At 44.8% G+C, this 14,328-nt stretch overlaps 1 protein-coding gene across 5 annotated transcripts in view; it reads left to right on the plus strand.

The window, feature by feature from the left end:
* LOC310762809 (broad substrate specificity ATP-binding cassette transporter ABCG2-like) overlaps positions 1-14,328 on the plus strand; it is a 30,627-nt gene that overhangs the window by 15,636 nt on the left and 663 nt on the right. For 3 of the 5 annotated variants that reach the window (XM_083614293.1, XM_083614297.1, XM_083614294.1), the window contains 13 exons: positions 1,441-1,500; positions 2,431-2,548; positions 3,924-4,079; positions 4,739-4,896; positions 5,385-5,536; positions 5,756-5,848; positions 7,825-8,015; positions 8,896-9,047; positions 10,064-10,153; positions 11,072-11,196; positions 12,036-12,190; positions 12,853-12,942; positions 13,653-13,705. In XM_083614293.1, coding sequence (XP_083470419.1) covers positions 1,441-1,500; positions 2,431-2,548; positions 3,924-4,079; positions 4,739-4,896; positions 5,385-5,536; positions 5,756-5,848; positions 7,825-8,015; positions 8,896-9,047; positions 10,064-10,153; positions 11,072-11,196; positions 12,036-12,190; positions 12,853-12,942; positions 13,653-13,705 — 1,593 coding nt within the window. The remainder of the gene's footprint in view (positions 1-1,440; positions 1,501-2,430; positions 2,549-3,923; positions 4,080-4,738; positions 4,897-5,384; positions 5,537-5,755; positions 5,849-7,824; positions 8,016-8,895; positions 9,048-10,063; positions 10,154-11,071; positions 11,197-12,035; positions 12,191-12,852; positions 12,943-13,652; positions 13,706-14,328) is intronic. The other 2 variants (XM_083614296.1, XM_083614295.1) reach the window with 1 other exon arrangement.

A 14,328-nucleotide genomic window follows, 5' to 3' on the forward strand; every position in this document is an offset into this window, starting at 1 on the left:
AATGATTAGGCTGCATATCCACCATACATTTAAAGCACACACACACACACCAAAGAATTTTGGAAGTTGTAGTTTAAGGTTGCTTGGAATTGTACGGGTTAAACTACATTCCCAGGATTCTTTGGAAGGAGGGATGAATTTTAAATATATGGTGTATACGCAGCCTCAGTGACATTGGGTGATATCCAGTATTAAAGAGCAGACTCATTAAAATCAGTGATCCATTAGTTTCGATGGGTTTACTCCGTGGAATCATAGATAATAGAATCATAGATCTGTAGAGTTGGAAGGGACCCTGAGGGTCATCTAGTCCAACCCCCCTGCAATGCAGGAATATGCAACTGTCCCATACAGGAATCAAACCTGGAACCTTGGTGTTATCAGCACCATGTTCTAATCAACTGAGCTATCCAGCCATGTATGACTTTGTCGGATATCACCCACTGTTTCTATCTAATTCAAGTTAAGATCCTTTCCACATTTACCTGGGAGTAAGTGCCATTGGACTCAGCGAGACTATGCATGTCTGCTCAGAAAGAATTGTGCTATTGCTGGCCTATTGCAAGGATGGGGAAAGTGTGGCCTGCCAGATGTTGTTGGACGGCAACCCCCACCCCCAATCACTGGCCACTCTGATCAGGGCTGAAGGGAATTATAGTCCAGCATCATCAGGCGTTCCACAAGTTTCCCAGCACTGGGCTTTTAGATGCGTTCGGTGGTGATTAGGAGTTAGTGGGAGCAGGCAAACTAGTGCCCAAATCATCCTTGCTGATTTATCTTTCCAGCCACTAATTGTAAGATGAAATCGATTGTGTGTATATCACAAAAGCTGGAAGGATAGGTCTTCTGAGGGGAAAGGTAATATTGGCATGGCAGTAAAATAAAAACTGCCACAACAACATGGTACTTTTCACACTGTTGCTGACACATGGCAGATCTTCAGTGCTTAAAAAAAAAATCCCATGGCAATTTGTAACTTTAGAAAATAATAATAATAATAATAATAATAATAATAATAATAATAATATATTTGGTATAAATAAATAAAATTATTTATTTATACCCCGTCCATCTGGCTGGGTTTCCCCAGCCACTCTGGGCGGCTTCCAACAAAGGATTAAAAATACATTAAAACATCAGTCATTAAAAACTTCCCTAAACATGGCTGCCTTCACATGTCTTCTAAACATCAAATAGTTGTTTTTTCCCTTGACATCTGATGGGAGGGCATTCCACAGGGCGGGCGCCACTACCGAGAAGGCCCTCTGCCTGGTTCCCTGTAACTTTGCTTCTCACAGTGAGGGAACCAGCAGAAGGACCTTGACGCTGGACCTCAGTGTATGGGCTGAACGATGGGGGTGGAGACGCTCCTTCCATGCAAAATACAGTTCAGAAATGTCTGGTCTGGGAACTGGCACCAACCCATTTCTATTTCTGCAGTGGTATTATGAAGCCTGGGATGAATGCCATCTTGGGGCCAACCGGAAGTGGGAAAACTTCGTAAGTTTTGTCCTTCATACCTGTGTTTTGCATGTCCTGGGGGTGACTCATTCCCCAGTTGCACTTTTCCCTCTGTACGCAATAGTTTCCTGCCTCCAGCCCACCTACTCTTCTCTCTTGGCAGCTCTTCCACCCACAGACAATGCTGCTTGCACATTCCCAGTGGAAGGTGCTCAGCCATCCACTTCTGCAACCAGCCACAGTTCTTGTTGGTCGCTGTTTGCATTTGGGTGCAGCCGATGCATTTTCTGCAACTGGGTGGGACGCTTATTAAAATGGAGGCTCCACACTGCGGGATCATGTGTGTTGAGTGCAGTTCCCCACATTGAACTCAGTGGGACTTGCATCTCAGTATAGACATGTAGTCTTACACTAGACCACTGTAGTCTCTTCATTCCATTGTCTTTCTTTCCTTGGATGTTACAGGAAGTTTGAATATTAATTCTGGGGAGGGGGTTGTAAGAGAAAGCAGCCAGATAAGCAGAACATGGATAAACAAGTCCTTCAAAATTTACTCTTCTCTGTGATTTGTCTTGTTTTTCTTCTGCTGCTTCTCTATATATTTTTAAACATTTATTCACATCATGCCCTGCTCTTCCTCCTTTTATTTCCATTTCAACTCTTCAATCAGGATTGCAATACCTTTACTTGGCATCATTTTTCTACAGTATCTTTCCCCTTATCTCCTCTACAATTCTTTTTTTTGGGGTCTTCTTTTTATTTTTAGACCCAAACCCTTCTTTTCCCCTTGTCTTCCTTTATTCTCGACTTTTCCCATTCAAAATCTTCTTCCCTGTTTTTTCCTTCTCCTCCTTTATTTTGTAGGCTTTTCACATCCTCCTTTTCTTTTTTATTCTCCTTCCTCTTTATTCCAAGAGCCCCTGGGAACAGAGTGATGACTTGTTTCCTTCCCCTCCACCCCATCTCTAGGCTCCTCGATGTCCTAGCAGGATGGAAAGACCCCAAAGGGCTTACAGGTGGGCAGATATTTATGGATGGAAAGTTGGTAGACTCCAATTTTCATCAGTGTTCTGCCTATGTAGTCCAGGTAAGCTCTTCTTTATGTGCAACTTTTTTTGTATCTGTTCACATATTTTATAGTTAATTGAAGTTAACCAATAATCTGAACAAGTGAACTCTGGATATGGATATACTAACCCCTTGAATTTACTGGAACATAATTTCAGGAAACTGAAAAAGAAATGAGTTGCAGCCTCATGAAATCACAGTGGTATTATTGCCCACCTCAGGCGTTCCCTTTATATACAGAAATGTCTTTAAGAGGTTTGCATGGAAACACCATGCAGAAGAAGCTAGACACTCACTTTCTTCTGACCAGCCACTTTTCCATTTGAAATCTCTGCTTTCAGAGCAGAGAAGCAAAGGTCAAGGAAGAGTCAATTCCCTTCTTGTTGCTTCCCTAGAGCAAGCCCCACCCCCCACCCCGCTCCTTCTTTGGAGGGGGGAGAAGAAAAGGAGATGGTGTCAGGGCCATGTTATTTGTATGTAATGTCCAGTTAACATCTCAATGATGGTCAGGGACAGAATTTATATTCTAGATGCATCTTGGTACAGTAAAAATGCCTCTAGGGATACTGGCGCAATTCACACTAAACCATATGGGGGATAAGCCACAGGAAGATTCAGGCTCATGCACTTCTTCCCCCTTCCTAATGCATGTCTGCAAGGCAGATTTTAGAAGCTTTTATTTCTGCTTTTGCATAGGCACAGCTGGTTGTGTCATCAGAACCCGATAAACGAAGCTTAGTATTCATTACGGCTTGTCTGAAACCAGTCAACTTCAGGGTTATGAAGCTGGCTTGTTTAAACCAACAATGCTTAACATCAGCCACAGTTTAGGGGTCAAGCATAATGCTAAACCAGGGATTAATGGAAATTGAATCTCCTGCACAGCTGCATCAAAGGAAAGGAAGTGGGCAGAGGAAGCAGACAACATTGGTTATTGTAGCTCGTTGGTTATTTTATTTTGCAATTGGTTATTGTAATTGAATTAAATGTTAATCAGTTTGCATATATTATGTTGCATTTCAGTGTATAGTAATGTGAACACTGCTTATTGCAGTGCAGTGCAGTGCAACTTATTGCACAGTATGGTTCACAATCTTTGCTCCCTTATGTCAACCAGCTCAAACGAAGAGGCTCTGCTTGAATCCTATTGGCCAGTGGTTGTAAGCATGTTAGAACAAGCATGGGATTTGGTGCCTTGGTTCTGTTACACTGAAGAGATCCACCATGCAAACGAAGGCATTGGATGTGTAATCCTGCCTGATACCCAGCAAGTGCTTGCCCCAAGAAAAGCTGCTGTTGCTCAGCATGGTGTCAGTGCTCTTATCCAATGTGTCCTCCTTCCCCTGTGGGAATCCTTTCGCTTCCTAAGGCATCTAAATTTCCCTGGCCTGCAGGAGGACATTCTGACAGGAACCCTCAGCATCCGGGAGAACCTCCAGTTCTCCGCCAACCTGCGGCTGCCACAGAACAGGAACAGCAACACAGAGAAGAAGGTCAAGGTTGATGCTGTGATACAGGAGCTGGGCCTACAGGACTGTGCAGACACCAAGGTAAGCCACAGAGCAACTTGTGGCCCTCCAGATCTGGTTGGAGTTCAGTTACCATCAGCCGCAGCCATCATGGTCCTTGTTCAGGGATTACGGGACATCTGGAGTTGTACATCTTAGAGAAGGCCTAGTTCTTACAAACATTCAGGAAAGCCTGTTTGGGGGCTGCTCCAGGCTGCAGGTGGGAGTTTGCATGATAAAACACTCTCCTGTATATGGAAGACTGGCGCGTTGGAGAGAAGGGTCCCAGCCTATTCTTCTCCCTAACTTGCTAGATTTCTTTGTGCCAGAGTCTCCCTCTTTGGAGGCTATTCAGCCCCATGAGCCCCTGCTCCACACTTACCTTGTGAAGAGGAGACGCTACATATTCCCTGACACAGGTTGACTTCCTCCTTTGCTCTTGCATGAGGGCTGTGCTTGTATGAGGACCCTTTACATAGGAAGGTAATAGAAGAAGCCCATCCCCTTGTCTTGTCCCTGATTTCCATAGAGAACCAAGCTTCTCAGCATCTACTTTAGAATGGTGAATGTTAATGAAACAGGAAATGGTAGAATGGCTGGGTTACGGTTTGTCTTTGGTGGAAGGTAAATTCAATGGAATTTTTTTAAGCCTTTGTATCCTTTTATCTTCCCATGCTCCCTGCTTCTTTCCGTGGCGTCAGATTGGGACTGAATTCCTGCGTGGCGTTTCAGGGGGTGAGAAGAAACGCTGCAGCATTGGCATGGAACTGATCACTTCACCTTCCCTGATCTTTCTGGATGAGCCAACCACAGGGCTGGATGCCAACACAGCTAACGCCATCATGCAGCTTTTGCACCAGTGAGTTTCTGTGCGTTCTGTCTCTGCTAAAAATAAAAACGCCTTAACCCAAATAGGTCTTCAGAGATCTCTCACACACTCACTCAACCCCCCCAAAAAAATGCTAATGAGGCAACGGAGTGATACGCATGAATGGGAAACTAGTGTTCATACAGCCAGAGCTTAACATGCAGCTTCTACTGCAGTAGTCCCCATTGCTAAAGAGACAAGCCACCATCTAGTTTAAGAAGCAGCTTGCCTCTATGGCAGAGAAATCTGCTGCAGGTGAAGCAACATCTGCATACGATTTTTTCTTTTATGAATGCACATTATTTATTTGCGTTTAACACACCACCAGAAATAATACCTATCTGCATAGCAGCAGTCGCACATCGTCCTCGGAACACACTGCCAGGGCTAGAACTCAGCAATTGCTGAGCGCTTTCTGGTGGCAGCCATGTGCTAAGGACCTCTTTCACTCCAACAACTAAGCATTATCTGCTTTGCAGACTTTCCAGGAAAGGGAGAACGGTGATCTTCTCAATTCATCAGCCGCGCTACTCCATCTTCAGGCTGTTTGACCATCTGACCTTGATGAGCAAGGGAGAAATAATATTTGCAGGAGCAGCAGATGAAGCCACAACTTATTTCAGTAGCATTGGTAAGGAAGAAAAGTGTCTCTCCCAGAAAAGAAACAAAAAGCACCTATGACTTCTGGAGGAAGACAGGGTGGAACTTCTAAAGCCAACACGTAAAAATATTCTGATTTCTTCTCTGTGTCCAGTAAATCATCATGAACTGTGGCAGGAAATGCCCTGAACTGAAGCTGATGTTAGGCCTCTCTTTGTGTGTCTCCCTCTCACATGAATTTCAATTTCAGGCTATCAGTGTGAGCAGTTTAACAATCCCTTGGACTTCTTTCTGGATGTAATCAGTGGGGAGGTGATACAGTCCCAGCCTCAACAACACTTGGGTGAGTGCTTTCCCCCCTCCAGTAATTGATTTAGTTTGAGAAACTGAGTCGGGGGGGGTAATCTTCCCAAACTATAATGGTTGTAGTTGTGGTTATGGAAGCCTGACTTTCAGACAGCAGGGCCTGCCTTCCCAAGGACAGAGACCATCCATTAGATATGGCAACATTTAAATTCTCACAAGTACCTCTGCTGCTCTACCTTTGCTTGGAGGTAAGCCTGAGAACAACGGTAGGAGAGGGACTGAAAGAGTAAGCTGTGAATCTGATTCAAATCAAATCTCCCCTCATTTTGAAAGGTACTTGTTGGCTGCAGACTAGCCACATGCTCTTGGCCTCAGGCCTCCATCTGCAATATGGATATATTAATACTGACCTGCCATACAGGAGTGGTGTAACAATTAATGAGATAAATGAAACTATTTGAGCACCCTTGTTGAGAATTATAATTATCCCACCATTAACAGAATGGTGGGATTAGGAGACTCTACATATTATCAGGGACAAGAACAGAAAACGCCCATCGCTGAGCCCAGGAACCAGCCACCCAACAAATATTTAACAGTGCCAAATTATCATCAGCTCCCATCCCTTCTGTGTACTCTGTCCTGTGCCTTTTATGCTCAGCCTTTAATAAATGGAGACGGAAGCAATGCAGCCCACAGTGAAACTAATGTGTCTGCATCAGGCTTGAAGTAGGAGATGGCATACAGCCATTCGGGAAATTTAATTTTCCACTAACACCATTATAGCACTGAGATCAGCCTTTGCTGGTCTCCCGCAAGCCGGAACTATACAGGCGCATGAAAACGAGCCATAATGAGAGCTTTGTACACTGAAATGATGGGTAATTTTGAAGATTGTTGGATACTCCTTCCCAGTGTATAATGAAGATTAGACTAGCCCTATACAATGCTATTTTTAGGGCACCCTGGTCAAATTGCCCTGAGTCTGGCTGCAGTCGTGTCTTGTCAAAAACAAAAAGTTTCGGGCAGAAGCAATTGTAATTTGCCACTGCCGCCGCTGAGGTTCTGAAGAGCAGTGGATTTTCTGCCACACCTGCAGTCTAGCTAGCCACAGTGGCACCCGTGAAAAGTGGTGGGTCAGAAGCAAATTTGGCCCAATCCCTGTGTCTGTTTCAGGCTGATGCAGCATTTGGGCCTGACTCAGACCCTTTGCCAGCCAGCGTTGACTTAAGAATAGCTTGGGATCCAGACCTGCTTTGCCCTTGGAACAATTGGAAGCCTTCTGCAAGGTTCCGCCAAGAGACGTCCTGCTGGTGAACCTGCCACCTGCATGCTTGGCGGGTGGGTGAGGGGGGTCTGCACTGGCAGAGTGTTGCAAGTGTCGCTCTGTTGGTAGCTGGCATGGGTGGCTGATGTGTCCAAACGGATTGTGACCTGATGCCAGGATAGCTAACAGAAATCACATTCGTTTTTAGCTGGGATTGATCAGGGAAAGTGCCACCATTAGACAAATTGAGATGGCCACCTCAAACAGCAGATAACTGGGGCTGGGTGAGGAGGAAGCAGTCTGCCAGAAATGTCCCTTACTAAGCGAGCAGGCCGGAGGTGGTGGTTATCCCACCTGGCCATGCCCTCCAGCTGGCATTACACATGCGCTTATGTTGCTCAGCTCATGGGATGCATGCTGGCACCATGGCTGACATGGTGCCAAGTGGGCTGGTGTGCAAGTGGTGGCAAGGTACCGAAGGGCAGAATGATGTGGCCTGGTCTGCACTCCACCCCCAGGGCCTTGTACACACGGGTGCAGAGTGGGGTGCTGCCCCATCACTGTTGCTGCAGGAAGATTCCACTGCCAGTCCAGTTCTTTTTTTGCATGTAGAATGTGGAGCTGCCATCTTGTCCTTCGCCTCAGGCAACATATAATGCCTTGGGCTGGTAGGAACTGGGTCATACCGCTTGCATCTTAAGATGAATAAACTGTCTATTTTTTAAAAATCTACCTTTTGTTTGAAGCAGGCAACAAGAAGGATGGCCTTTTCTCCAGCAATTGTTCCCTTGACAAGAACGCGCTTTCCAGTTATTACCATCAGTCCTCCTACTATGAGCAGCTGCAAGAAGATCTGAAAAACCTACAGTCATTCCCGAACCAAGGCTGCGATGCTACCACATCAAAAGCCACTTATGCCACCTCATTCGCCCAGCAGGTGAAGGGGGAAAGGGCTGGGAACAGGGGCAGGAACAGAGAAAGGGTGACGGATCCGCAAATAAGCACAACATTTGCCTTGATCCATTCAAATAAACCTGTAATAAAACTGGGCTACAATCTGCATAGATCAGTTTTGTTTTCTCTACCTATTTAACCAAATGTGGAGACATTAAAAATCTTTTTTCTTCTTAAGATGGCCATTTCTCAGTTGAGATTCCTGCATTGCAGGGGGCTGGACTGCAGGACCCTTCCCACTCCGTGATTCTGTACAGTAATCTCCATACAACTACCAAGGAAGGGCTATCCTCCTTTTCCTAACTCATTGACCAAAACACCCCCAACTCTCGTTAGCTGGAACTCTGTGTCCAATATTGTATTTAGAACTCACATCAGCATCAACAGCTACTATAGTTTTGCCTTCTGCTGCTTGCAGCCAACTCTGTGACTGTACGTATTGCCATATGGGCAGCGGCAGTGCTTCTGATTTGCGTTCTGCTGCTAAGAGTGATGTCTGCCACTTTGAATGAAGAATGTGATACATCATTAAGCTCTGCCTGCCCTGAGCAACGAGGCTGTGTGTGCAGCACAATCACAGGATGGTACCCGACAAAGTCCTCCTTGGGGCAGACCCATAACAATTAATGGACTGAACTAACTAATGTCTGTCCATTTCAGTGGATCTAGTATGTTTATGACTTAAAAGGTTTCTTTTTGTTTTGTTTTGGTTTTTCCAGATAATTGTCCCAAACATGGGACGCCACTTTGCTGGGAAGGTGGACATTTTCACAGATAGCAACATCTTTGGGGGGGGGGGGATTGTCAAGAAGTAGGGAGAGAGATCCCTCATGTCAAGCTATTAATGCCACACTGTTCTCTAGTTGTATGTTGTGAGCTGCCGTAATGTGAAGCATCTGCTGAGGAATCCTCAGACCTCCATTGGCCAGATCCTTTTGGGCATGGTCTTCTCCTTGCTGGTGGGGCTCATTTACTACCAAATCCCGGACACTCTGCCGGAAGCCCTACAGAACAGGTAAGGTGCTCATTCCTACTCAGGTGGCCCTAGAGCACAGCATGTCACCATCTTTCTTTCTCCCATGTTCCCATGTTCTAGCATGTCCAATGGGAATGTTTTTGAGCATCCCGATGGGCCTCCTCAGCAGTTGTAGCTTGGGTGAATCCAGAAGCTATTTATGGTTCCAGACTGACTCCTGGCAGTTTCCTCTGGATGCAATCCTCTGAGAATAGAGTATCTCATCAGGATTAGAGATGGGGGCAAAATCAGGGTCAGTGTGCATTTTGATGTACAACTGCATAATTTGCACTTCTCGGAACAATTTGCAAACCAAAACACAGCTATCCTTTGACATTCACATCTGCAGTGATGTGTACATAAATGTGTGTATATTGGGGGGCAGTTGTACGTAAAAATGCAAATATTAGTGAAAATAACATGCAAGATGTATTATAATAAAGAAAATGCATGCAAAAATGTTGGAAAAATATGAAGTAAAATGCTGACAAATTCTTATGAGCATTTGAGTGAGGGGTGGGGAGGAATCACAAACTGATGTGGAAATGTGCAGGATTGCAGACTGGAAAAATGAGATACAGAGAGAACCCAAAGTAGACACCCCCTAATTGATATAAAATCCATACAGTATGTGAGTGCAGTAAATGAAGGGAGGGAATTGAAATGAAATGGCATAATTTTTATTAATGAAGAAGAATTATGCTGTTACTGCTAATTTGCACAGTTGCAGTTTTAACTTGACTTGTGGAAAGGGACCCTTCTAACCACTGGACGTCTTACTCAACTGCCTCTCTGACATTTCCAGTATCAGTAGGCATTTCTCATGCATTTTCAAGCTGTTACTTTCATACTGGCTAGAAACCTGCCCTTTTAAAATGAAAGCCAAGTGTGTAAGTGGGTGGGTGTCTGGCAGTGGAATTCTGCACTAAATACCGCAGTCTGCACTCCTGCATAATTGCAGCATGCAGAGTTATATGTAATTCCTCTTTCGTACATCTGTTCTTTTTTTGCTGCAGGCTAGGAGCTTTCTTTTTCATGGTTCTCACTCAGATCTTTGGGAACTTGTCAGCTGTGGAGCTCTTCATCTACGACAGAAAGCTCTTCATGTGAGCAGCAGTCCTGCTTCCGAGAAAACTCATTCTGTAATAGACATGCCCAGTGCCATGGCCTTTCCAGAAAACTGTGCCTGCAGAGTCTCAAATTGAATTAGATGTGTAATGGTGTAATTATAGCATCAAGGAGCTAGCCAATGCAGGTTTTCCTCTCCAAACTTTGCTTGCAGGATTAGAAGGGGGAGCAAGGTTGAAATAATCAGCTGTAAAAACAACTCCCCCTCTTTTTTCCTTCCATGCCCCAGCCTTGCACCTCGAGATAGGATTGTAGAACTGGAAAGGCCATCCGTCCAACCACTGGCCCCGAGAATATTTTGACCCTGGATATGTATGTCTCCAAGAGAGATGATTCCACTCTCTTGCTTCAGGGGGAACTTTGGTTCCATGGTGAAACTGTTCTTTATAGGTGGGAATGGAAATCCACCCAGTGGTGGACTTGGGGCTCTCAAATTTCAGCACCTCTCGAATTCCATTCTTCAGCAATGTTTTGGCTCCCCCGGCAGCATGGCGCACTACCCTAAAACAGTCTCTGATCCACCTTCCTAAAAACCTTGTTCACCTGTTGAATCCCGTGTTGGTGGCACAGCTTTTTAAATACATTAATGTAGAGTTGTTGTATCTTTGTGTCCCTCTGCTGATCGAAGGCTCTGATGGGTTCCAGGAAAGTGGATGGTGTTGAAAAATATTACCCATTTTTTTACCTCTTGCGGCCCTCCCTCCCTGCATTTCTCCTCCCATGCTGTCCTAGAGGGTTCTCTGCAGATTTTTCATGCAGCTGCATGAAAGAGGGAAGGTGGAATTGGCTATAATAGCCTCTCCCTGTTTTCAACGTCAACTGGACCAAAAAGCTTTCTGTCAGTATGGAGACACAACCAGATACAACCCAGAGTTTCCTCCTCCTCCTTTTTCTAGCCATGAGAGTGCCAGAGGTTACTATAGGACATCTGCATACTTTCTAGCCAAAGTGTTTGCTGATCTCGTTCCCAATCGAATCCTGCCTGTCCTGCTGTTCTCTTCCATTTCCTATTTCATGATGGGTGAGTAAAGTGTTACGTTATTTGATCTGATCCATCAACTGGTGGCAGCAGTTGTGACATAAGGGGTGGGGAGTGTGACATTTCTTCCAGTCCAAATCTTTTTGGGGGGTGGAAATAAGACACAAATTAAGGATTTTTAAACACACACACACAGACACACTTAATTTAAAAGGTCAGCAAACATATCAAGGACAGTGTGAGCAGAGAGTAGGCCATGTTTCACTGTTAGACCAATTTCCAATAGGTCATCTAGGAGTGGACTGTGATTTGCTGGTTGCTGGGATTCTTGCAGAGAATGATGGACTGCATGAATCCAGCCGGCTACTGTTCTCTTTCTTCCTTTGTGAGCCTTTTGTTCTTTGCCAAACATGAACAAAGCTTGGAAATCTCTCTTCAGCAGGAGTCTCTGTACACAAATATGTCTCTGATCTGTTCCCCACCCCCTCACAACCTTGAATAGCCCATCATCAGCTATGCTTTTTTGTTCTCTTAGGAGTGTCAGCCCTGCAGTCAGTAACACATAAATATTTGCCCAAAGTAAGACACAAATCCATTTCCTCAAGCAGGAAACTTACGAAGGGAAACAACCAACCAAAGGCCACTTAGGAGAACCCGAATGGATGCAGGGATAGAAGCACTAAATGAGCTAGGACAGTGATGGGGAACTTGTGGCCCACCCAATGCTCTTGGACTCCCAACTCCCATCAACCCTAGCCAAAGTGACCAGGAATGATGGGAGCTGGAGTCCCAGCAGTTTCTGGAGGACCAAAGGTTCCCCATCCCTAAGCTAAGGGTTTGAAGGGTGCCATGCAACTTTTTCTCTTTCTGCCCACCTCCAGGTCTCAAATATGATGCAGAATCTTTCTTCCTGCACGTTTTGTCTCTTAGCCTGACTAACCTTGCAGCAGTGAGCATGGCTTTCCTAGTGAGCGCCAGTGTCAATGCATTTGCCATTGCCAACCTCTTGATTGCCCTTCCATACGTCTTCATGATGGTAAGCTGTTCTGTTTTTCAGTTCTTCAAAACATTCATACGGATGGTGCACCCTTTTTTAATAACGTGCATGGCTACTTAGAAAACAGTTTCTGCTGGAGTTTAAGCTCTGCATATGAAATTTCTAGGGTACAGTTAGACGTTACAGCAAAAGACAAAACTAAGATACTGAAATCAGATACAAACAGTAGCCCCAAAAGCACCAAGTATTTGTCCCTCATTGCTTTGCTCGCTTCTGTGACTTCAAGCCAAACTATAGAATGGCTAGATCGAAATGTCACATCAAACTATGGTTAAACGAGATGTGAATGAGCCCAGTCCCCTAAAGAGCTCTTTTGCTCCCCACTCCCTCCTAAGGAGGAGTTTGGAAGCTTTAGCTTACACTAATTGCAGCATACCATACAGTCTGGAGCTGTGGTTAATGTTGGTCATGGTTAGTCAAGCCAATTTCAGAAACCGTGGTTTGAAGTTCGGCTTGTTGAAAATTAATCCATTTGTTACTCCTAATGTCACCACAATTGGTGGTTAACCAAAAGTGAAAGCTAATGCTTCCAAACTTGGAACAGTGCCTGTCACTGTTTAATGAACCCCTTGGGACTTGTTAAGTTCTTACTGTGGTCTTTAATTATTTGCTTGTTTGTTTGGGCATCCTATATCCTGCAGGTCTTTGGTGGGTTTCTTGTCAACCTCAATTCCATGTTGAGCTGGCTGTCCTGGATCAAATGGATTAGTATCTACAGATATGGCATGAATGTGAGTCACAGGGACTGACTTTTTTCCAACTGCAGCTCCCTCCCCAAGATGTTTTAAAGGTCATTTCCCCAACTGGCCTACAGGTGTGGAAAGAAGTCTGCTGGGAAGGGGTTGATGAGAGTCTCACAGGAGGGGAATCAGTGGGTAGGTTAATGATAAAATCAGTGTTTATCAAACTGGGGTTTTCAGCTTCTGCTGAACCACAGCATCATCATCCCTACCTAGCAGGACCACTGGTCAGGGATGATGGAGTCCAACAACAGCTGGAGACCCAAGTTTGAGAAACACTGGGTTAAATGCTCAGACACTTCCCATCTGCCAACAAACACTGGTTTGTACACCTAGCTCCAGTTATCTTTTCTTTCCCTTTTGCAAATAGTAACAATGACAAAAATGCACTTGGGGAGAAAAGTGTCACAAATGGGTGATTCTGGAACTGGTTCAGATGCTCATGCAAGTTTATTGTAACATCCACTCTAGCCTGAGCTGTGGCATCAGCATCAAAATGTCTAACCCACCCCAATTTAAACCAGATTTACTTTCTGCAGAAAATCTACCCCAATTTTTTAAAAAAAAAACATGATGCAAACAAACTGATACCTGAACTTGTTTGCAATATGAAAGCACCCAGAAACTGGGTGACCTGACAGTCAAAAATGTCTCCCCCACCCCAATAATTTGCGTTTGTAAAATGCATGTTTCAATTTCAGGCTCTGACCATCAATGAACTTAAAGGAAGAGTCTTCTACTTGAACTCTACCAGGTAAAAACCATCCTGTTGGAGAGAGCACTCTAATGGGGGATGGGAAACAGAGAACCCTTGCAGAAAAGCTGGCAAATCCAGAGCTCTGCTGGTCTCACACCAGCCAGGACCAAAAGTTGGGGCTGGGGGCAGCTGGATGGGAAAGTAAGTGTTCCACTTCCAGGGCTTGCATTTCCCCTCCCTTGTCAGTGGTGTGTTGGAGAAACATGAGGCCATGAGATACTGCGGAGCCCAAGGGGCTTTCCATCCACCCTGGCATTCCCCCCTGCGTTCTGCCATTGGAAGGGTAGAGAAGGAGGGATGGCTCCAAGAGAAATCCAATGGCCCTGGCCACATCCATTGCACTCATTAAGAACCACAAGCATCCCATGGCTGAGAGCAAGAAATAGTGAATCAACACTGATACCAACCTCTCTTCCTGCAGTTGAGTGGGAAGGTGAATTCTGCCTCTGAAGTTGCACCTATCACAGCTGATAGGTCTCATTACAAGCTATTTTCCATTAATTTAATTTTTATAAAAAGACAATTCAGTGGGTTTTTTGTTGGGTTTTTTTTGAAAAATGACATGCAGGTTTGCAAAGTAAGAGTTACGGTATATTCTGGAATATTCCAGAAGCTTTTCT

This window comes from Podarcis filfolensis (assembly GCF_964270895.1).
Source record: "Podarcis filfolensis genome assembly, chromosome: 5".
Classification (NCBI taxonomy): domain Eukaryota; kingdom Metazoa; phylum Chordata; class Lepidosauria; order Squamata; family Lacertidae; genus Podarcis; species Podarcis filfolensis.